Source organism: Lepus europaeus, chromosome 14 (genome assembly GCF_033115175.1).
Source record: "Lepus europaeus isolate LE1 chromosome 14, mLepTim1.pri, whole genome shotgun sequence".
NCBI classification, from domain to species: domain Eukaryota; kingdom Metazoa; phylum Chordata; class Mammalia; order Lagomorpha; family Leporidae; genus Lepus; species Lepus europaeus.
Genome location: NC_084840.1, coordinates 93,761,759 through 93,785,621, shown reverse-complemented (window position 1 = coordinate 93,785,621; position 23,863 = coordinate 93,761,759). Strand labels below are relative to the sequence as shown.

The following is a 23,863-nucleotide window of genomic DNA, read 5'->3' as shown; positions in this document are numbered from 1 at the left end:
TAAAGCCCAGAGACATTAAATCTTGTCTTCTGAGACAACATCCAATTAATGGCCAGCCCAGGGCCATAATTCAAATATAATTTCCAGACCAGTGCTTTTACAGGTTTCTGTATTCCTCACTAGTAATAAAAGTTAGGAGACACAAAACTGATGATGTGGCCAGTTTTTGTTTGTCTTTTGGTAAATGGGCACTGAACACTGAAATTTTAGCTCATTTCTTTGATGTGCTGCAATTAGGGTTTGTGTTACCACATAGAATAAGCAGTGGTCAAGTAATCTTGGCTCATGTTGTCCTAAAGATATGATTTTTTTAACTAAGCGTGTGCTCTGTGGAAATGACTGAGTTTAAATGGCCATCTAATTAATAGCATCCTTGATCTGTTTGGGATATAAACATTCAGGAGCTAGATCTTCATGCTGTGTTGACATGGGTGTTCATGATCGACATAGTGATCTTTGCATTTCTGTGTAAAGGTTCCCTCATCTGTGTGATGCATTTAGAAGAAAGGTTCCCAACAAGGGCCAACAAACCCACACCCAGAAACAAAGTCCTGTGCTCATTTGCTTTGATTTTCCTACTAGAATTTACACTGCACAGTGAGGATGTGTTTAGCTTTTTGTTTAATTCATGAGCTCTATGAGGGTCCTTCAAAAAGTTTGTGAAAAATGGATTTGAATGTAAATTTATTTTGGTACAGAAAGCCATTTTGTTTCTCTTTTTTTTTTTTTTTTTTTTTGACAGGCAGAGTGGATAGTGAGAGAGAGAGAGACAGAGAAAGGTCTTCCTTTTTTGCCGTTGGTTTACCCTCCAATGGCCACCGCAGCTGGTGCATCTCGCTGATCCGAAGGCAGGAGCCAGGTGCTTCTCCTGGTCTCCCATGGGGTGCAGGGCCCAAGCACTTGGGCCATCCTCCACTGCCTTCCCGGGCCATAGCAGAGAGCTGGCCTGGAAGAGGGGCAACCGGGATAGAATCCGGTGCCCCAACCGGGACTAGAACCCAGTGTGCCGGCGCCGCAAGGTGGAGGATTAGCCTGTTAAGCCATGGCGCCGGCCCAGAAAGCCATTTTGAAATCCAAGCCTCTTTTTCTTCATAATATGTATTTTCCATGGACTCTCTAAAAACCACTCCTACACATGGATTTCAAAAATTTTTTCACCCAAATAAACTTATCTTTTAATTCTATTTCCTATGAATTTTTTGGAGTACCCTCATATGTTATCTGTTTTGCACTCTTTGGTTTAAACATTGAAGTTTAAAATGGCAAATCCAGGATGAACATTTGACACAGCAGTCGGGATGCTGCTTGGAAGACCTGCATCCCATACCAGAGAGCCTGCTGTAAGTCCTGGCTCCTCTGCGTCCCACCCACCTCCCTCTAATAGAGCACCCTCTGGGAGGCAGCGAGTGATGGCTCAGGTAGTTGGGTTCCTGCCACCCATGTGGAAGACCCAGATTGAATTCCTGGCCCAAGCTTGGCTATTGCAGACATTTGAGGAATGAACCAATGGATGGAAGATCTCTGTCTACCTGTCTCTCTGTCTTTCAAATAAAGTGAAAAGATAAATGAATAAGAAATTTAGAAATAAATAAAATGGCAGTCCTCAGTAGCCACCAGCATGATGTACTGATGACTGTATGTCTCCTCTCAAGGCCGACTTGCCCATCACTCACTGAGACCCAGACTGGCCCCAGGCATTGTCTTCCTTTCAGCCATGCAATATTCTGTCCCTGAAATCTCCTCTCTTCATTCTCTCTCAGGAGCACACTGCAAAACCAGTCTCCCAATCCATTCCCACAGTTCCACGCATGTGTTTACACTGTCTTCCCTCTGTGGTCGCACACCCACATGTTGTGCTTCACATCCTGCGGTTGACTAGCTCTGTGTCTGGCCAAGTTGCTAAACTTCTCAGACTCCATTCCACTTTGTGAAATGGGAACACCAGTAACACCTACCACATAAAATGTGAAAATGAATGAAACTCCTACAGAGCACAAAGCACATGTAAACGTGAGCAATCACCGTGTCTTGTGGTTAGCTAGGTGCACTTGTATTTCATGACTCTGAATTGGCTTTGGGTCTCTAAAATCCGGTTCCAGCACTGTGCATGTAGTAAGTGCTTAGTAAATACATATGACATTGATTTGAAGAGTTTGGGTTGAGATCCAGAATAGATATATCTGATTTGGCTCTTTGTAATCAACAGTCACAATTTAGCTCTTTATTGACTAATTAGCTGTTTATTACTTTATTATGAAAAAACAGAGATGCAGTGAACATGGAAAATTTTTGAGGGGAGAAGGGTTTAAAAATGTGGTTTTATTTTCTAAAGAAAACCTCTTTTTATAGTTCTTTTTCATGATTCCCTTGCTCGATTAGGGGCAGAAGCAAAAAGAGGACTTGGAGAAGCATGACATTGACAATAGCATCCCATTCGCTCCCGAAAGCTCTGTGGAGCTGCATGATGGGATCAGGGTCCTTTCTCGAGGGTCACACCACTGACACAGGGAGCTGCTGCAGAAGGACTGTCAGGGCCTCTCAACTTCATGTCTGTGCTGTTGAAACTTACTCATTCAGCAAGATAGTCCAAGGGGAAGCATCGTGTTCTCCAGGTGTGTGATGGTGGAAGTTAGGGATTGAATGGCTCCTTCCCTTCCATTATCCCAGACTTCTTACAATGGATACAGGTGATCCTACAGCTTGGATCTCGTGAGATCTATCATCTAACGATGGCTTATATGAGAATGTTGTATTTTCTGTCTGAACCCTCCATTTATGGGGTTTGTAGTCTCATGACTACTGTTCATTTGAATATTTTACTTTAATTTTTAATTGGTTTATAACATATTCTATAAAATTCTAAGAACATAATGATATTCCCTTCCTCCCTCCCTCCTACCCTCTTTCCTTTTCCCCTTCTCTATCTCTTTTTGTATTTTTAGTTTTTGAGATGACATATTTTAAATGTACATTACAGTAAAAAGGCATAATAATTAATTACCAAATAAGAAGTCTAACAATTAAAAAACAAAAAGACCCCAGTTTAGTGGGAATATAGACAATGGCTTTAAACAATAGTTGAATGAAAAATGACCATTTCACCCATGTACAGGAAGTTTTAAAGTAATAACAGAGGGGCCAATGCCATGGCGCGGTAGGTTAATCCTCCACCTGCAGCACAGGCATCCCATATGGGCACCAGTTCTAGCCCCGGCTGCCCCTCTTCCAATCCAGCTCTCTGCTATGGCCTGGGAAAGCAGTAGAAGAGGTCCAAGTCCTTGGGTCCCTGTACCCGTGTGGGAGACTGGGAGGAAGCACCTGGCTCCTGGCCTGGGATTGGCGCAGCTCCGGCCATCTGGGGAGTGAACCAACGAAAGGAAGACCTTTCTCTCTGTCTCTCCCTCTCACTGTCTATAACTCTCTCAAATAAATAAATAAATAATCTTTTAAAAAAAAGTAATAACAGATCATTAAAACTATAGTAACATAATATTCTTAACAATTGGCTTGACAAAGGTATAAAACAAAACTTCAAAACTTCACAAAATTATATTTTCTGCAGTACTGATATACAGAGATTTCTTTCTGGTTTTTTTTTTTTTAAGTTTTAGCTCCCTCGTATAAGGGAGAACATGTGATATTTTTCTTTCTGGGTCTGGTTTATTTCACTCAACATGATGTTCCTCCAGTTGTGTCCATTTTGTTGCAAATGGTAGAATTTCATTCTTTTTTTTATAGCTGAAAAATATTCCATTGTATATATGTACCACATTTTCTTTATCCATTCATCTCCTGATGGACACCTTGTTGATTTCAGATTTTGTCTATTGTGAACAGTGCTGCTATAAACATGATGGTTCAGGTATATCTTTGCTACATTGTGGTCAGATCTTTTGGATCATATGGTAAATCTGTTTCTATTTTTTTTTTTTATTTCCACACTGTTTTCTGCAATGGCTGTACTAACTTGCATTCCCACCAACAGTGTGTGAGTGTTCCCTTTGTCCACATTCTCAGCAGCATTTGCTACTCTCTGTGTTTTGGATTTTAGCCATTCTCATAGGAGTGAGATGAGAGCTCACTGTGGTTTTGATTTGCATTTCCCTGATGGCTGGTGATGTTGAGCACATTTCCATATATTTGTTGGCCACTTGTATTTCTTCTTTTGAGAACTGTCTATTAAAATCCTTTGCCCATTTCTCAACTGGATTGTTTGTTTTTTTTATTGTTGAGTTTCTAAGTTGCTTTATGTTCTGAATATTAATCCTTTGTCAGATAGGTGGTTTTTTCCCATATTTTTCCCATCCTGTTGGATGTTTCCTCACTCTATTGATTGTTTCCTTTACTATGCAAATCTTCTGAGTTTCATATATTCCCATTTGTTTAGTCATGATCATTTTTTAAAAGATTTTATTTATTTATTTGAAAGGCAGAGTTACAAAGAGAATGAGAGAGAGGAAGAGAGAGAAAGAGATGTCTTCCATCTTCTGGTTCACCCCACAAATGGCCGCATCGGCAATGGCCTGGCCAGGCCGGAGCCAGGAGCCAGGAGATTCCTCTGGTCTTCCACATGGGTGCGATGGCCCAAGGATTTGGGCCATCCTCTGCTGCTTTCCCAAGAACATTAGCAGGGAGCTGGATTGGGAGTGGAGCAGCCACTAACTGGCATCCATATGGGACGCCAGCACAGCAGGAGGTGGCTGTACCCACTATGCCACAGCACCAGCCCATCTTGTTCCAGTAGTGGAGCTGGCCATTACTCCTGTGTTTGTGTTTCTACTCCATCTGGACCTGCCTCCATGCATCACTGGTCTCTGAGACTGGTAGACTGAACTGTGCTTTGTTCTTCTCTGCTTCTTGAGTCTTTTGAAGGATTAATGAACTTTAATTTATTTATCAAAGTGACCTTTGCATGTTACTTGAAAATCCAATCAAGAAGTACAAATAGAGAGTTATAAGGAAATCATTGGTTATTTTACTAATGGTATTACCCATTTTAGCTACATTAAATGGACTTCATTCTTTACTTTAAAAACATTTGTGGCCGGCGCCGTGGCTTGCTATGCTAATCCTCCACCTGCGGCGCCTGTACCCTGGGTTCTAGTTCCAGTTGGGGCACTGGATTCTGTCCCAGTTGCTCCTCTTCCAGTCCAGCTCTCTGCTATGGCCCGGGAAGGCAGTGGAGGATGGCCCAAGTGCTTGGACCCTGCACCCGCATGGGAGATCAGGAGGAAGCACCGGGCTCCTGGCTTCGGGTCCTGTAGCAGCCATTTGAGGGGGGTGAACCAACAGAAGGAAGATCTTCTCTCTGTCTCTCTCTCTCACTGTCTGCCTGTCAAAAAAAATTTGTGAATTTTTCCCTTGATGCATAATTATTTTGTTTAAAGAAGCACTTGAAAGTTACTGTATTTAACGTCATGGTATAAAATACCAAAAATCCAACAAATATATGTACTTCAAGGGAAAGAAAACACATTTTGCCAGGGCCGGCATTTGGCACAATGGTTAAGTCACTGCTTGGGATGTCTATGTCCCATATTAGAGTACCTGGTTTGAGTCCTAACTCCTCCACTTCTGATCCAGCGACCTGCTGATGCACACCCTGGAAGGCAGCAAATGATGGCGCAAGAACTTGGGTCCCTGCCGCCCACATGGGTGACCTAGACCCAGTTCCTGCTCTTGGTGTTTGGAGAGCGAAACAGTGGATGGAATATCTCTTTCTGTATGTCATCCATCTGTCAAGTAAACAAAAATAAATAAGTAAAAGTGCATTTCACTAAAAGGAACAAATTTCCTGAAAAATTCTGATGTACAGTCTTGGGCCTTTTCTCTTAAAGGTGTTAACCATTAAAAAAAAAAAATTACTGCAGCGACAGTCATTCTGCCTAACAGTTAAGGCACCCATATCCCATTTCAGAGCGCCTAGGTTTAATTCCCCATCTGGCTCCCAGATTCCAGGTTATTGCTAATCTATACTCTCAGAGGCAGTGGATGATGATTTAAGTAGTTGGGACCCTGCCACCCACATGGGAGACCTGCTTCGAGTGTCTGGTTACTAGCTCCCGTCCTGGTCTAACCATTGCCGCATGCATTTGAGATGTGAGCCAGCAGAGGAGAATGTTTCTCTCTCTCTCTCTCCATCTATCTATCTATCTCAAAATTAAAGAGGAAGAAGAAGATTAAGATTACAGAGAGAGAACACACACACACACCCTAAGGGATTATTAATAGCCTTACTGTACGTTATAAAGTCTGCAAGAAATATCACAAATATTGCCTCTTTGTTTCTTTCTGTGCAAATTAGCAATGGCCCAGGATTTGACTGACTCCATTTTTGCTCTTGTTGCCATAAAAAGAAAAAGACACCTTTGGGTAGAATTACATACACTATTGTGTCCCGCAGGAGGTAGAACACTGAGTGCAGATGAATTTTTTCTTTTCTCTCTCTCTCTCTCTCTCTCTTTGCAATGATACAAGATATATGAATTGGATATAGCACAGAGGAGCTGTGTTTCCTGAGCACCATCACATTTTGAATCCTCTAACTAGGTCTGTGTCACCACGTCAAATGCCTTAGTGAAAGAATTTATTGATATTAACTTACTGGACAAACTTGTGCTTTAAAGTGGATAAAATTTTTAGCCATTCTTTGGACAGGGGAAGGGGAGCGAAATAGTTTTAAGGATCATAGTGAAGGTTTGGAACAGAACGGCTCAGTCTGAGTAGAATTCAAAACAAGATTTCCTGTTGCCATACATGCATGTACAGCTCTATCTCTGCCTGGTCAGCTGCCCTAATCTTGTTTGCGTCCTCATTTATTTTTCTAATCTCTGCAAAAAAAAAAAAAAAAAAAAAAGAAAGAAAGAAAGAAAGAAAAGAAAAGAAAAGTGCAGAGAGGGAGGACTGCATTTAATAAAAGTTTGGGGTTGGAAAGCTTTTTAATTACTTTGAAGTTAGATAATATACGTCTATGTAGATAAAGCTGGATTTTTTTAAATGAAAAATCTGAGGTCAAAATTTTTCATGTTTTATCAGGAAGAGAGAGAGAGCAAGAGAGAGTTAAGTGTGTACTCAACCTGGTCAACTGCAGGCTTGGAAACAGAAATTTGGAATAGAAGAAATTAGTTCAAAATGCTTATGAAAAATATGCATGGGGCTGGTGCTGTGGCTCACGGGTTAGTCCTCTGCCTGCGGCGCCGGCATCCCATATGGGTGCCAGGTCCTAGTCCCGGTTGCTCCTCTTCCAGTCCAGCTCTCTGCTGTGGCCCGGGAAGGCAGTGGAGGATGGCCCAAGTGCTTGGGCCCTGCACCCGCATGGGAGACCAGGAGAAGCACCTGGCTCCTGCCTTCGGATCAGCGTAGCTCCAGCCATAGCGGCCATTTGGAAAGTGAATCAATGGAAGGAAGACCTTTCTCTCTGTCTCTGTCTCTCTCACTGTCTAACTCTATCTGTCAAAAAAAAGAAAAATATGCATTATGAAAAAAAGCCTGCATAGATTTCAAAATTTTGGTATAAAGAACTTATCATTTAATTTCATTTTTCCACAAATGTTTCCCAGACCCTCTTGTACTATTATTTATAGTTAATTTTATATAGATTCAAAAATATCATAGCTTCCCCTAAAAGACATTACGTATGTGATATATGTTCAAAGGGGCTTCAGAACATCTATAGAAAAAATGGATCTGAAAGATAAAAATAAAATATATAAACTTTCTTTCTCAACATCAGCTCCGTCAAGTTGAAGCCATTCTTGTAGGCAATGACACCAGCCCTGTAATGCATCCCCAGAGAACTGAGTCCCGGGAATTTAAGCATGTCCATGCAGTCATTCTCACATTGTCAACTGAAGATGCATGAGTGCCCTTTGAAATATTTTTTTTTTAAATTACGAAATGAAAAGGAATCAGAAGGAACCAAATACGGACTTTAAGGGGGACACCTAATGGTTTCCCATGGAAGCTCTTGTAAAATTGCCCATGGGTGATGAGAGGGGTGAGCAGAGGCATTCTCTTGCTGGAGACACACTCTCTAGTGAGGCTTCCCTGTGAGTTTTTCTGATAAAGCTTGGGCTCATTTTCTCAACTGCTTTCCTGGTAAGCAGACTTATTGTTCTTCAGCCTTCCAGAAAGTTAGCCAGCAAAATGCCCTGAGCATCCCCCAAAACCTGTAGCCCATGACTTTTGATCTTTTTTTATTGTTATTTTTAGAACACTTTTATTAATAAATATAAATTTCATAGGTACAGCTTTTGGAATATAGCAGTTCTTCCCTCCATACCCACCCTCCCACCCCCACTCCTGTCCCACGTCCTACTCCCTCTCCCATCCCATTCTTCATTAAGATTCATTTTTAATTATCTTTATATATAGAAGATCAGCTCTATACTAAGTAAAGATTTCAATAGTTTGCACGCACACAGACACACAAAGTATAAAGTACTGTTTGAGTACAAGTTTTACCGTTAATTCTCATAGTACAACTCATTAAGGACAGAGGTTCTACATGGGGAGCAAGTGCACAGTGACTCCTGTTTTTGATTTAACAATTGACACTCTTATTTATGACATCAGTGATCACCCGAGGCCCTTGTCATGAGCTGCCAAGGCTAGGGAAGCCTTTTGAGTCCACAAACTCCATCACCATTTAGACAGAGCCATAAGCAAAGTGGAAGTTCTCTCCTCTCCTCAGAGAAAATGACCTTAGATCTTGACCAGGCTACTTGTGCTTTGACTGGAACGCTTCCACCTCTGGTAGCCATTGCCCTGATTGCACTTTGTCTTCAGCACTGGACTGGCAAAGCCATGTTTCATCTTCTGGTGCAATTATTTGTAGAAAAGCTTCAGGATCTTTATCCCACTGGTATGCACTTTCCATTGGAAGCTCTACCCCAGTGTCTGCAGCTGCTCTGCAGTTTGGTACCCATTGAGTGGAAAGTTTGCACCACTTTAGCTTCTCAGTGAGAACTGTGCAAGCTGAATCAGGTGAAGTATTTATGATGTTGGCTATCGCACCGGCTGTTAATCATCAGTGTGCTTCACTTAGGGCATGAAGAAGATGGATTTTTTTCCCTCACAAATTGAAGTGGATGGTCTGCCCCTGCAGGCTTCCTCCTTAACCACATCCCATTCTTCTTACAGCAGATAATTCATTTGTAAACTACTGATTTCTTTGGGGCATCGTGCCTATAAACTTTTCATAAAGCTGCACTGACTTTACCATTCTTCCTTCAAGCTTGACCATAAATTTGAAATTTGTTCTTCCTCCAGTTTTAGTAGAATTTTTATTGCTCTGAGAGGGGCTGTTTTTAAACTGGTGTCAGGATAAGGATAATATTAGTGCCTCAGACTAGGTATTGTTCAGACACGTTACAGCAAGTTAGTATGATTTTGTTTTGTTGCAAAAAAAATTATATCCATGAAGATTTTACATAAAATACATTTTCCATGATTGATTTGAAGAGCTGATATCTGTTAAGGGTTGATTCCAGGATCACCTTGGATAAAGAAAGATCCACAGATGCTCAAATCCCATAAAATTTTTTGGCATTTGTGTATAACCTACAAACAACTTCCTGTATATTTTCATTATCTCTAGGTTAATTTAATACATAATACAATATAAATGCCATATATATGTAAATAGGTCATCTACTGTATTGTTTAGGGAATAATGACAAACAAAAAGTGTCTATACAGTTCAATACAGATGCAGTGTTTCAAATTTTTTTTATTTATTTTTACTATTAGTTAAGAGGCAGTAAATATGTTTCCTTATACATTTTGGCATAACTGGGAATTTTCAACAGGTAGAGAATAACCACCAAATACTCTTGCAACACAGCTCTCAGTTTCATTCCATCATCTACAAAAACAGAAATAATATATAACAAAGAGATGTGACCAGATATGGCCACTGAGCCACAGTTCGCAGACTCTGACAGGCAAGAGACCTGGATACAACGCAAGGGACTGGAGGGGAGGGGTGGCAAACTTTGTCAGTGGTCTGTGGCTCAAAAAATAGAGATTGTTTTTAAAATATTTTATTGATCAGCTTTACATTACTACAAGCAAATACTTGAGGCAGCTAACTTAAGAATAAGGATGATTTAGTTCCCAGTTTGGAGAGTCAAGTCCAACACTGAGTGACCCCATTGATTTGGCCTCTGTGAGGGTGGTGGATGGCAATGGTAGGGTGCGTGTAGAGCATTGTTTGGCAAGCCAGGAAGGAGAACGAGGGGCTTGGCCTAAGCTCAGGCTCTTATAACCACATCTGGCCTGCCACCTGTTTTTGTAAATGAAGTTCATTAGCACACAGCCATGTTTATTCATTTATGTGTTGTCTATGACTGCTTTCATGCCATAGCCACAGGGCCAGGGAGTCACAACCCACACTGTATGGCCTACAAAGATGAAAATTTTTGACCAGCCATTTTCAGACTATGGAATCTTGGTTAAGGTAACAAATGGGCACAAAGCACTGGAGAAAAATAAAATTTAGTAAGTGGTGCTGGTGTTGTGGCATGGCAGGTTAAGCCACTGACTGCAACAGCAATCTCCCATATGAGCACTGATCTGAATCCCAGATCCAGCTGTTGCAGCTATCTGGGGAGTGAACCAATGGATAGAAAATCTCTCTCTCTCTCTCTCTCACTCTCTAACTTTGCCTTTTAAATAGATAAATACATAAATAGAACTGACTTACCTATGACAATAACCATGTTATTGTGTACAGAATACCATATAGGAATATGTCAATTCTACATATAAATCCTTGGGTTTCATTGATTTCATATGCTTCAATGTCCACAGAGAAAATTGTGGAGAAATTGCTATATAGATATTAGAATAAATTATGGGCCTAGGTACATAGCTAACTTGGGGCAGATTTCCATCAGCTTCCATGTATCACTTTTCCAACCTTATCCCTCCTTCCACCATAGCTGCAGGCTTTGCAAACATGTATTTGAGTCTGTAGTCCAGAAAAAAAAGTACATCTTTAAAGAAGCACATGGGGCAGAGGAACGGTTCTGTGAGTGAAGAATGTGATTAAAACATTAGTGAGGCGGCTGGTGTTGTGGCGCAGTGAATGGGTTAACCATTCTTTGTGATGCTGTGATGCCATATCCAAGTGCCAGCTGAGTCCTGGTCATTCTGCTTCCAAACCAGTTTCTTGCTAACTTGCTTGGAAATGCAGCAAAAGATTGGTCAAGTTGTTGGATCCCTGCTGCCAATGTGGAAGGCCTGGATGGAATTTTTGGCTCCTGGCTTTGGCCTGGCCCAAACCTGGCTGCTGTAGCCATTTGGGGAATGAACCAGCAAATGAAAGACTTCTCTCTTTCCCCTCCTTTCTCTGTCACTTTACCTTTCAAATAAATAATAAATCAAAAATGTTAAAAAGAAAAAATTAGGGGCCTGTGCCGTGGCTCACTTGGTTAATCCTCTGCCTATAGTGCCGGCATCCCATATGGGTGCCGGGTTCTAGTCCCAGTTGCTCCTCTTCCAGTCCAGCTCTCTGCTATGGCCCAGGAAGGCAGTGGAGGATGGCCCAAGTGCTTGGGCCCTGCACCCACATGGGAGACCAGGAGAAGCACCTGGCTCTTGGCTTTGGATCGGCATAGTTCTGGCCATGGTGGCCATTTGGGGAGTGAGCCAACTGAAGGAAAACCTTTCTCTCTGTCTCTCTCTCTCACTGCCTAACTCTGTTAAATAAATTAAAAAAAAAAAGAAAGCAAAGAAAAAGAAAACATTAGTGGGGCCTGGGTGACTATCACATCTGTTAGTCCAGTGACTGCCAGAGTCGATCCAGCTGGTCAGAGCTGACTGGCCAGGCTGGTGTATTCTCCTTTCTCTGCCATCATTTTTCAAAATTTATTATTTACTTTGAAAAGCAGAGAGACAAACAGAAAGGGAGACACAAAGAAAGAGACAGACACAGAGAGATCTCACATCCACTGTTTCACCCCCCACATGCCTGCAGCAGCTGGGGCTGGACCAGGCTGAAACCAGGAGCCTGGACCTTCCTCCAGGTCTCCCATGTGGATATCAGGGACTTCATCACTTTGCGCTATCATCGCTTACTCCCAGGAAGCTAGAATTGGGAATGGAATCATCCAGGCACCCCAAATGAGAGAAGGGTGTCCCAAGGAGCATCTCAGCTGCTTACCAAATACCCACTCTCACCGTCACTTCAAAACTGCACACTTGGCGAGAGGAACCAAAGTGCAGAAAAATGAAAACTAATTGTCCAGGGCATACCAGTGAGAGCCAGTCACTCCCATTGGTGCTAGCAGTCGTCTTTGTTACTGGAATTTGAAGATGAATAAGGAAACTAATAATAAAAAAATTAGTTAGATTTATGTTTAACAAGGGATTGCTCTACTAGCCCAGTGCTATTTACAGGAGTATTTTTAGCCAAAGTAAAAGCAAATAAATCTCCATTCTAACAGTACAACTAGTAAGGGGTCAGACCCCCATGGTTGCTTCTCCCTCCAGTGGAAGGAGCTGAAACTCATGGGAAGCTCTAATAACCACCCCAAACAGTGTTCGTGACCTTTGACAACACAGAAAGAAATAGCTGTAGTCTGAACCAATGTCTCTCCAGTGTTACAGAGTAAATGAGAAATAGAAGCTGCTTAGCAAGCTGGGTTTTTTTCCCAAGAGGGCAGAAATCTGATGGAAGGATTCTACTTTGCTTTCTCCAAGTCTTACAGAGAGTAAGCATTTCATCAAGTCACAAGAATGTTAACCAAATCTGTGAAATGAAGGCAAAAAGAAAATATTAAACTTCAAACATATATATATATATATATATATACTTTCTTTAAACATCTCAATTGTTTATAGCCAAAATAAAAAAATAGATTTTCTTTGGTTTCACAATAGATGAATATTTAGCAACAACAAAATTTTTACTTCTTTACCCAAGAAATATATTTTGAGCACCCACCATTTTGGGGACTCTGATCTAGAAGTATGGGGTATATCAGCAAATAATTTTTTTAAAAAACTGTTTTCTTGGTGATTATGTTAGTGGAGATGGTGGGGTAGGTTCTTGTCTTCGTGTAAGAGAGAATTCAGATGTGAGACAGAGAACAGCGGTAAGCAATGTAGCAAGGTTTATTGGGGTCGGGTATCTGTCAGCATGGACGGAACAGAATCTGAGAGAGTGCCCAGTCACTCAGACTGGGGGAAAGCAAGGTAACGTGGTTAAGTTGAGAAAATACACCTGGCAGGCAAGTTAGGTGGCTCAGCAGAGAGCTGAGTGCTGGATTAGACTGAGGCTTATAAAGGAAAGAGGTCGAGTTCTTTCTGCCTTTCTCTTTCCTCTCCACCTCCTCCTCCAGGAAGAAGGATTTCCTGAGTGTGAATTAGATGAGAGGAGGACCCAAGGTTTCACGACTCAGTGCTATCAGGCTGCGGAGCCCACCTAGTCAGGGCAGAAGAGCTCCCCTAGGGTGCCTGCCTTGGAGGAATGATTTCGTTGCTCCATGGTATCAGGCCAGGTGAGCTGTGTGGTGCTGAGGAGAGAAGATTCTCCTGGGGAGCTCTCCTTGTGGGAGGGCTGAGCCCACCTGTAAACTTATCAGGGTATGGGCAGGACTTCGAAGTGTAAAATACTGGGCTGCTTCCAAAGCAAGCTTCTGCAGATGCTTGGTTTTCTTTAGGCCCCTGTCATACACATAGGCTAACTTCTAACTTCCTAACCCTTACGTGCCTGTGGGAAAACTGAGACTATACATATAATAAATAAAATGGTGAATGCTAAAGAAATACAGCAAGGTAGGAAGAACTGGGAGTCCAGGGGGTTGGAATTACAATGTTAAAAATGGTTGTCAGGACTTCTTCCTTCTGTCTAGTTATGACTGACATTACACAGTATACGCATGTATCCAAGCATCACCTAGCACCCCAGCAATATGTCTAGTTTTTATGTGTCTGTTAAAAAAAAAATTGTTTTTAATGGCAGCTCAGCCCTCGCAACCTAGGAGCTAATTTAGCCTGTGACTCTGGGTCAGGGGAGATGGGTCAGTATAGAGCTCTCCAGGCAGAAGTGTGCTGAGTACTGGGCGGAGTGCCAGAAGGCAGTGTTGGGAGATGGGAGCAGGGGAGGCTGAGGCTGTGTGGGGCGGGGGGGAGAGATTCCGCTGGCTCTAACTTTGAATGGTACAGGGAGAGGAGCTGATCAGAGACCTGACATTTCTGACTGCTGTTTTTAAAAGATCATTCGCACTGATTGCGATGATCCAGACAAGAAGTCATGTTGGCTTAAAGATCAAAGTTGAGAACAGCGGAGCGGATTATCTCAGAAATCCACATTTAAGGTTGCATTAAATACTCGCTCTGAGTTAGAAGGAAAGCAGAATATTGTTCAGTTCCTCTCACCCGTATAGCTGCTCTTACCTATGCTGCAGGTTCCTCACTAACACCTTCCTGGTAGTGCCCCCTGCATATTATCAATGTGAACGTCATCGGTGTCCCTAACAAAGCTGTTGCCATGGAGAGTGGCAATCAAAGCCTAAAGAAACTATCGATCACTGTTTTCAAGATTTTTTTTTTTTTCTAAAAAGCAAAGGAACGGAACCTGGAGGCACCTGGAAGGGCAAGGAGGGAAGTTTGTTGATGTTTGAGAGATAGGTGATATAATAGCTGAGGGAGAAGAACAAGTGACAGAGGCATGAGAGAAGAACCAGTAGGTGTTATGTCCTTTGGTAAACGAGAGGGAATGGAAGCTGATATAGAAAAGAGGTGGTTCACCTTGGCAGATGGAGCATTTATTAATAGACTTACCTTTCTAAGCAGTGAGAAACTATGAATGCTTTCTGAGTGGATGTGGCTCCTAATAATCCTCATAATTATTTACCCCTTCACTTTTTTACCAGAGGACAAATTCAGAGGCTTAAAGGTATGTCCCAAGATAAACACTGACATTACAGTTCTCCAAGAAATAAAGGAGTATCCAGAAAAGTTTAAACAAACCTGATGTCTGTCTTAGCAGCTTCTCCAGTCGTCACGTTTCATCAAGATCCTTAGGCTATTTTTAAAATCACTGCAGTGTTTCTTTTTGAAAATGAGTTTTCTAATGCGTTAAATCGATTTTACAAATACATTCAGCATTTATTTTGTATTCCTGCTAAATTTCATTGAGTAATAATTTTTCAAATTACTATATCTTGAACATCAAATGGCCTGATACCAAATCAAACAAAAGGGGAAATATAATGAATTCGAATCATGCAGACTCACCAGTTGGTAACAGATTAAGTCACACATAAGAACTTAGAGAAAGCTTTAGAACAAATCAAAGATAGTTCTTGATAGGAATTATTGGGTCTTTTGATCACCCATGAAGTAATTGTCAAATGTTGTATTTTTTCTAATGGAGAGGGAAAAAGTGAACAAAAAAGACCAAATATATTAGGGCATTTTCTGTAAATGTCATTGAATTAAGTAAATAGCTTTATGGAAGTTTTTCAGTCTCACGTGAATCTAAAACTTACTTCCACTATGACCAATAATAAGTTCTCAGCTGCAACAACAACAACAAAACAATCTAGTTAACTGGGTAAAGGGTCTAGACAGAATTTCTCAGGAGATGAACTACAGATGGCCAATAAATAATTGAAATAATGTTCAGTATCACAAGTCATCAGGGAGGCCGGCGCCGTGGCTCACTTGGCTAATCCTCTGCCTGCCGCGCTGGCACCCCGGGTTCTAGTCCCGGTTGGGGCGCCGGATTCTATCCCGGTTGCCCCTCTTCCAGGCCAGCTCTCTGCTGTGGCCCAGGAGTGCAGTGGAGGATGGCCCAGGTGCTTGGGCCCTGCACCCGCATGGGAGACCAGGAGGAAGCATCTGGTTCCTGGCTTCGGATCAGCGCAGCGCGCCGGCCATAGCGGCCATTTTGGGGGGTGAACCAACGGAAGGAAGACCTTTCTCTCTGTCTCTCTCTCCCTCACACTGTCTAACTCTGCCTGTCAAAACAAACAAACAAATCATCAGGGAAATGCAATCAAAATCGCAATGAGGTGTCATTTCACCGCAGCTACAATGGCGATTATCATAAAGAGAAAGTGGACAACAAAGGAATCCTTATACTCTGTTGGTGGGAATGCAAATCAGTACAGCCATTATGGAGGACCATATAGAGGTTCTTCAGAAAACTGAAAACAGAACTGCTATGTGACCCTGCTATCCCACTTCTACGAATATAGCCCAGAGAGATGAAGTCAGCATATGAAAGAGATACCAGCACATGTATGTTCATGGCTGTACTGTTTGTAATAGCCAAGATTGGAGTCAACCTAGATGACCATCAAGAGATGAGCAAAATGTGATATTTATGTGCAGTGGAATTTTATTCAGTCATAAGAAAGAATGAAATCCTGATATTTGCAGCACATTGGATGGAACTGATCATTATGTTAGATGAATAATTCAGACACAGAAAGACAAATGCTGTGTGTTCTCTCTCATGTGTGGAAGGTTAAAAAATATTCAACATAAATTTAGAATAATGATTGCTAGAGGCTGGCAGGGGGAAGGGGAGGGAGGACAGAGGGAGTTTGGACAAGAAACACCAAAGGGCAGTCAGAAGTAACAAGTTCTTGTGTTCGGTAGCACAGTGGAGAGACTATAGTTCACAGTTGTCCACTTATACTTCATAAAGAAGTGGAAAGAGGAGCTGGTAGGCTCCAAATGCAAAAAGGGGATGGAAAGACTGGCTCCTTGGTTTACTTGGCTTGTACTCTGTATGTGCACCACACCCCATGAAGATGTACAAATGTTATATGATAATTTTAAAAAGATACATAAAAAATTCTTGACTCACAAATGGGTTTTCTCCACAGACACGAACGGATTCACACCAAGAAAGGGAACTTCAACAGGTCCTTCATTTCCCATCTAAAGGATGTAGATGATTTAGCAACCCTAGAAGTTTTGGATGAGGTAAGAATTCAGTTTAATTAAACTTAGACATTATAAACTTCTTTAAAAAATTATGGCAGAGGGGAGGGTGCTGTGGCTCACTTGGCTAATCCTCCGCCTGCAGTGCTGGCATCCCATATGGGCACCCGTTCTAGTCCCAGCTGCTCCTCTTCCAGTCCAGCTCTCTGCTGTGGCCCGGGAAAGCGGTGGAGGATGGCCCAAGTGCTTGGGCACCTGCACCTGTGTGGGAGACCAGAAGGAAGCACCTGGCTCCTGGCTTCGGATCGGCGCAGCACTGGCCGTAGCGGCCATTTGGGGGGTGAACCAATGGAAGGAAGACCTCTTTCTCTGTCTCTCTCTCTCTCACTAACTCTATCTCAAAGAAATTAAAAAAAAAAAATTATGGCAGTGATGTGGGCAAGGGGGTTGGTTCCCTGAATAGCATCTGCAAGTTTCATGCTTTGTTTCGACTTCCTGATAATTTCTCCTGCCAGTTTTATAGACACAGTTCACATATTTTCCAGCCTAGTGCCAGGTATTGTAGGTGTTGATGATGATGCTCAAATGATAGAGGTGTGAAGTCCCCTTAGCATAATTGTGAGGTCACCGATCTTTCTTCAAAAGCTCGCTTTCCGCTTGCAGCTTCCTGTGCCTTCCTCCCTGTTTTCCTCTCCTGTTCCAGCTCTCAGTGCAGCGCCCAGGTCAGGGATCCTCTTCCTGGGAGCCCTGCTTCCACACAGCTCACCTTTAAGGCAGTGAATTCTGCTGGGAACTCCTTATTCCAACATCCTCAGAAATCTTTCAAGCATCTCTTGGGAAAGTGCAAACCCAAGCCAGTAAATCATAGTCTCCGTTTCCTTTCGCCTCTTCCCTCTTTATCAGAGACAATCAGATAATTAGAGAAATCAATGGCTTCTTTTCAGTGAAAGATGAGGGCTTCTCTCCTTCCTGATGAATAGCTCTTTAGTTTTCGATCTTTCTAATACATGCCTGAGCACTTTGTGCAGAAATGCAGCAAATCAAGAGATGTGTTCTGAGTAGAAGTAGTCATTTGGTAAGGTTAGAGTTGTGTAAACAACGCAAGAGCTTCCTCAAAAGTCCCAAGAACATCAGACATCCAGAAGTCAGACAGTGTTTCGAGGTTGGCAGTCACTGGAACCTTTTTGAATCCTAAAGCATCACGTTTTCCGATGACATGAACTTGGAGTCCTCTGGTCTCCAAGTCCAGAGTCGCCTTAGTTACCAGTATGTCAACACATGAAGTACTGGGTTTGCTTCTTTCTGTTGTCTGATTTTTGCCCTACCCCGTTTTTTCACCTGGGATCTTTTGCTCAATTTCTGACAATTGATTCATGTACCCCTATTATTCACCAACTATAGAAGTCACTCTCCTGGTTTTTTCTTGCTGCTTTCTAAAGCCAAATGTCTGAGCAGAAGACTAGAACATTCCACAAAGCCATTCGGTCCCCTTGATAAGGAACAAAATCCCATTTACTTTTTCCTTCTTCCTGTTTTCTGTCTTCACTGGGGTTCTTTCTCTTCACCTCCTGTGTTTACTTATTTTCTAGAAAGTGTTAGCATGTGTCCCGTATGTTACAGGGACAGCTATAAATGACATCCCCTATGACATAGAACATGTCTTTGGAATAGCAGGAAGCAAATGCCATTCCTCTGTAGATCTCAAAACCAAAGGAAATGTCCATCGAGTGAACTGGGACTTACAGATCTGATGGTACATTTCGTCCTATCAGTCTGTCTACTTTTTAATCCTTGGTCCGGGTTCCAGATGTTTTATTTGTTCTTGCTTGCTTTTCAAACTGTAGTTGATCACCTCATGGTTTTAAGCAAGAGAAGTGATGTATTTTGGTTACAGAATACTGTCTCAGAGCAACTTGAGAAGTGTTATTCCAGAGATCAGATATATATCTACGTGGGAGACATACTCATCGCCCTGAATCCCTTTCAGCATCTGGATCTTTATTCTACAAAGGTAGGTGGCTTGGCTGTGTTCTCTTACTTCATACCAATTAGTCCACTCTTTGATGGTTAATTTAAATGGACACCAATAAAAATTGTACCCAGTGCTTTGAACGGACAATTTTGTAATTACTGTTAAAACTTACAGATAACTGAACTAGGAGGTGAAGTTAATCGGGTACCATTTGTGATATTCCTTTTTCTGAAAATATCTATCAGAATGTTAGTTATATCTAGTCATTAGTAACTGCTCTGTGCTGTATATTCTATCACTAAACCAGTGTCTAAAAAAGCATGTACTTAGCGTCTGGCCAAAATGGTATGCATTTAATATCTCCTTCTGAAGCAAGTGAGGGAAAGTCAAAAGTATCATTACATTGTTTGTGTAGATATAATAATACATACTTAGTGGCTGTAAATTTTGGTTTCTTGATATATTGATTGACTTCATTGAAATCACATAATATGTGTTATGAATGTGAGTGTTTAAATTCTCAATTATTCAATCCTTAATGGTTTAAATACAATATAGTATTCTGGAATTGGACTAGACTGCTTTTTGTTTTTAATTAAACTCTTCCTCTCCTAGATATTTGTGTGTTCCAGAAAATCATTTAACTGCTTAACAGTTATTTAAAATTTATTTATTCATTCACTTTGTTTATTTTAAAGGCAGAGGGAGAAAGAGACATACAGGCAGATAGATATTGGTTCACTTCCCCGAATTCCCACAACAGATAAGGTTAGGCCAGGCTGAAGCTGGGAGCCCAGAAATCAATCCAGGTTTCAGCTACTTGAATCATCCCTGGGTACATGTTAGCAAGAAGCTGGAATGAGGAGCAGAGTCAGAGACCAAACCCAGGCACCGTGGTATAGGATAGGGATACCCCAAGTGGCATCTCAGCTCCAGCACCTAATGTCCACCCCTTACTAGTTATTTTTAACATGTGCAAAAATACATCTCTGTTATCCTGCACTGCCTTAAAACTTACAAAGAGAGTGGTAAATTCATGAGGCTGGACCTAAGTTTCAGAAAAAGATGGGTGTTCATGCAGTACTGCTCTCAATTAACTGTGCAACCTTAAACCCATTGAGAGAATGCTGGTTAAATGCAGTAAAAGGAAAGGAGTTGCAGACATACCTCTGACATTATATCTGGTAGTGGTCAACAAAGTGATACCTGGTTATCTTTTTTTATATAAAATATCTCTTCGTTAAAGAAATATTAACATTTTGAAGTCTTAAGTTTGACTTGGAAGTGGTAGACAGAATCTTCTAAATTCTACTGCCAGAGTGATGTCCCATCATTCTATATCATATCATGTTTCTGGGCTATTTTATGTCTGGCTTCTGTTTCCATAATCATGCATGATTTGGGCATATATGCATGTGTGTGGCATGTATGTAATAATGTTTTGGTGGTATGAAATAGCATTTTTATTTATGTTTTTCTTTAAAAATCAGAAGTACATCTGTAAGTTATCTAGGGTTTAAATAAAAATAAGAAGTCCTGCAAGGCATACTCTCTTTAACCCTTAGCATTCCAGGCTCTATATTGGTGCCAAGAGAACTGTGAATCCCCCCCACATCTTCGCAATGGCTGACCTAGGATATCAGTCTATGGTAACATACAATTCTGACCAGGTAAGGGGAGCCTCACAGTTTTAGATGTTCTTGGTCTCATGTGTGTCGATTGAACTCTGCGGGTGCCATCTTGTCACGTGTCCTGTTCTCGCTGGGCAGTGCATCGTTATCTCTGGAGAAAGCGGCGCTGGGAAGACTGAAAGTGCTCACCTGTTAGTTCAGCAGCTGACGGTGCTCGGGAAGGTACAACTTGTCTTCTCTGTCCTAATAGAAATACTTGTTACGTGTACAAATTTAACACAGCAGAGTAGATTACTGTTCACTAATTCCCACATTTAATAATGCACAGACATTATAAAACACAATGTTCTCCAGATCGTTTGAACACTGTGTCTCCCAGGCATATTCAGCTGCAGAATTCAAGCCTGGATATTTGTACTAAAACCAGAAAGTCAGAGTATCACGAGATTGACAGGAAGTCGGGGCTGGTGCTGTGGCACAGAAGGTTAAGTTACCGCCTGCAGTGCCAGCATCCCATGTGGGCACTGGATTAAGTGCTGGCTGCTCCTCTCTGATCCAGCTCTCCACTAATGTGCCTAGGACAGCGGCAGAAGATGGCCAAGTGCTTGGGTCCCTGCCATGTGGGAGCCACACATGGAGCTCTGCAATTCAGGCTTTGACCTGAACCAACATTGGTGATTGTGGTCATTTGGGGAGGGAGCCAGTGGATCTCTCTCTCTCTCTCTCTCTCTCTTTCTCTCTCTCTCTCTCTCTTCCTCTCTCTGTAATGCTGACTTTCAAATAAATACTTAAATTTTTAAAAATTTTGTATTGTTGTGGCTCCCCCCCCCACCTCCCTCCCTCCCGTGGCCCTACCCTCTCCCTCTCCCATCCCGCCCTTTATCGAGTTTCATTTTCAATTACCTTCATATACTGAAGATCAACTTAGTATATACTAAGCAAGGGTTTCAACAGGCTGCACTCACACAACCGCACAAGGTATAGGGTATTGTTCGACTAGTAGTGTTTTTAAGTTTCATAGTAAAACACATTAAGGACAGAGATCCTACATAGGGAGCATGTATCCAGTGACTCCTGTTGTTGATTTAACATTTTGTGCTCTTATTTATGATGTCAGCAATCACCCGAGGCTCTTGCTATGACTGTCTAGGCTATGGAAGCCCCTTGAGTTCACCAACTCTGAACTTGTTTAGTCAAGGCCGTATCACAGTGGAAGTTCCTTCCTCCCTTCAGAAAAAGGTGCCTCTCTCCTTGATGGCCTGTTCCTTCTGCTGGGGTCTTATTCACCAGGATCTTTCATTTAGATTGTTTTTTGCCACTGTGTCATGGCTTTCCATGCCTGTGAGACTCTCATGGACCTTTTAGCCAGATCCGAATGTCCCAAGGGTTGATTCTCTGGCAGGAGTGCTGTTTTGGGCATTTGCCATTCTGAGTCTGCTGTGTGTCCTGCTTCTCCCGCAGGATCATTCTCTCCCTTTTAATTCTATCCTTCATTATTTGCTTACACTGGTCTTATTTGTGAAATCTCTTCGACACATACCCTATCTTTTTGATCGGTTGTGTATTTATACTTATCACTTTACCAAGTGCGCTGGCATTGGTGCCTGCCTCATTGGTAAGATTGAGTTGAAATCCCCTGGCACATTTCTAGTTGCACCATTGGAGGTAAGTCCGAGTGAGCATGTGCCAACCTATATATCTTCTCCCTCTCTTATTCCCACTCCTATGTTTAACAGAGATCACTTTTCTGTTAATTTTAAACGCCTAAGAATGATTGTGCATTGATTACAGTTCCTTGAACTTCTCTCAGGTGGGAAGCAGCAACAGCTTCCACGGTGGTCTGGGTGTCAGTCTGGGTGTGGTGGGGGCTATGGTGGGGCCAGTGGTGTGGGAGGCATCGCAGGTATCACCATTGCATAGCTATTAAAAAGGCTAAATTTAAAAAAAATCTGGCAGTACAAGGTGCTAACAAGGATGTGGAGTATATTTTGCTGGTGAGAATGCAAAATGATACAGTCCCTTTGGAATACAGTTTGATGCTTCATATAAAGTTAAACTACATTTACCATACAACCCAGAAATCTTACTTAAAGGTATTTATCCAAAGGAAATGCACAAAAACCTACAGATGGATATTTATGGCAACTTTGTTCAACACTCCAGAAAATGCAAACAACCAAACTAGGAAATGGATAAACAATCTATAGTACAACCATTAAAACATCCACGCAGTGGAATATTACTCAGTAATAAAAGGTATCAAATGCTGATCCAAGCAGTGAATCTTATTGGATGATACTTAGATGATTCTCAAATCATTATGTGAAGTCACAGCAATGAGAATCAAAGACTAATGTAGTGTATGATTCCATATATATTTTATTCTTTTGAATTGAAAACCATAGATACTTAGATGATTCTCAAATCATTATGCGAAGTCACAGCAATGAGAATCAAAGACTAATGTAGTGTATGATTCCATATATATTTTATTCTTTTGAATTGAAAACCATAGATACTTAGATGATTCTCAAATCATTATGCGAAGTCACAGCAATGAGAATCAAAGACTAATGTAGTGTATGATTCCATATATATTTTATTCTTTTGAATTGAAAACCATAGATACTTAGATGATTCTCAAATCATTATGCGAAGTCACAGCAATGAGAATCAAAGACTAATGTAGTGTATGATTCCATATATATTTTATTCTTTTGAATTGAAAACCATAGCGGCAGAAGCAGATCAGTGATTGTGAGGGGGTGGGGGTAGAAGGAGAAAGTTACCACAGAGGGTCTCCAGGCCATCTGGGCAGCTGGAGGAATAGTTCTATATGTGGACTGAAGTGGGGGTTACATGATTGTACCTTTTAGTAAAAACTCTCAGAACTGTGCCAACAAAGGTGACTCTTAGTGTGTAGGTCAGACCTTAATTTTTTAAAAAGGCAAGTTGGAGATAGAGACTGATTGTCCAGGGAGCACCTTTGAATGAGATAAGACAAGAAATATGTTTTTTCATTAGGCAAATGATGTTGAAGTGCATCTTCACCTGTGAAATTTTTATTGTGTCTCTCATTAGAGTGTTGAAACTGTTGTCAGCGCTGTGATTGTAGGATTCCTGTGTGATCGCAGTGGGGACCGGCACAGACCAAATCTCTCTATAACAGGGTGAGGCAGCCTAGTGTAACACAACTGCTTCATTGAGTATAATTCATTTTCCGAGTGATGAGTAGGAGGAATTCCACGTTGCTGTTAAAAGTTAGTTGACTGGCTTTCATGTTTTCCGTGGCTGTGTTGGTGTGGAATAGAAATCGTCTCTGCTCTGTGTATTAATAACGACCTCTAGAGAGACC

The 23,863-nt window shown here is 41.6% G+C and overlaps 1 protein-coding gene across 1 annotated transcript in view; it reads left to right on the top strand.

The window, feature by feature from the left end:
• The window catches only part of MYO3A (myosin IIIA), a 216,805-nt gene that overhangs the window by 90,505 nt on the left and 102,437 nt on the right, over positions 1-23,863 (top strand). Inside the window, exons 9-12 of the mRNA XM_062211468.1 lie at positions 16,848-16,947; positions 18,800-18,916; positions 20,443-20,547; positions 20,647-20,730. Of these exons, the coding sequence (XP_062067452.1) occupies positions 16,848-16,947; positions 18,800-18,916; positions 20,443-20,547; positions 20,647-20,730 (406 nt within the window). The remainder of the gene's footprint in view (positions 1-16,847; positions 16,948-18,799; positions 18,917-20,442; positions 20,548-20,646; positions 20,731-23,863) is intronic.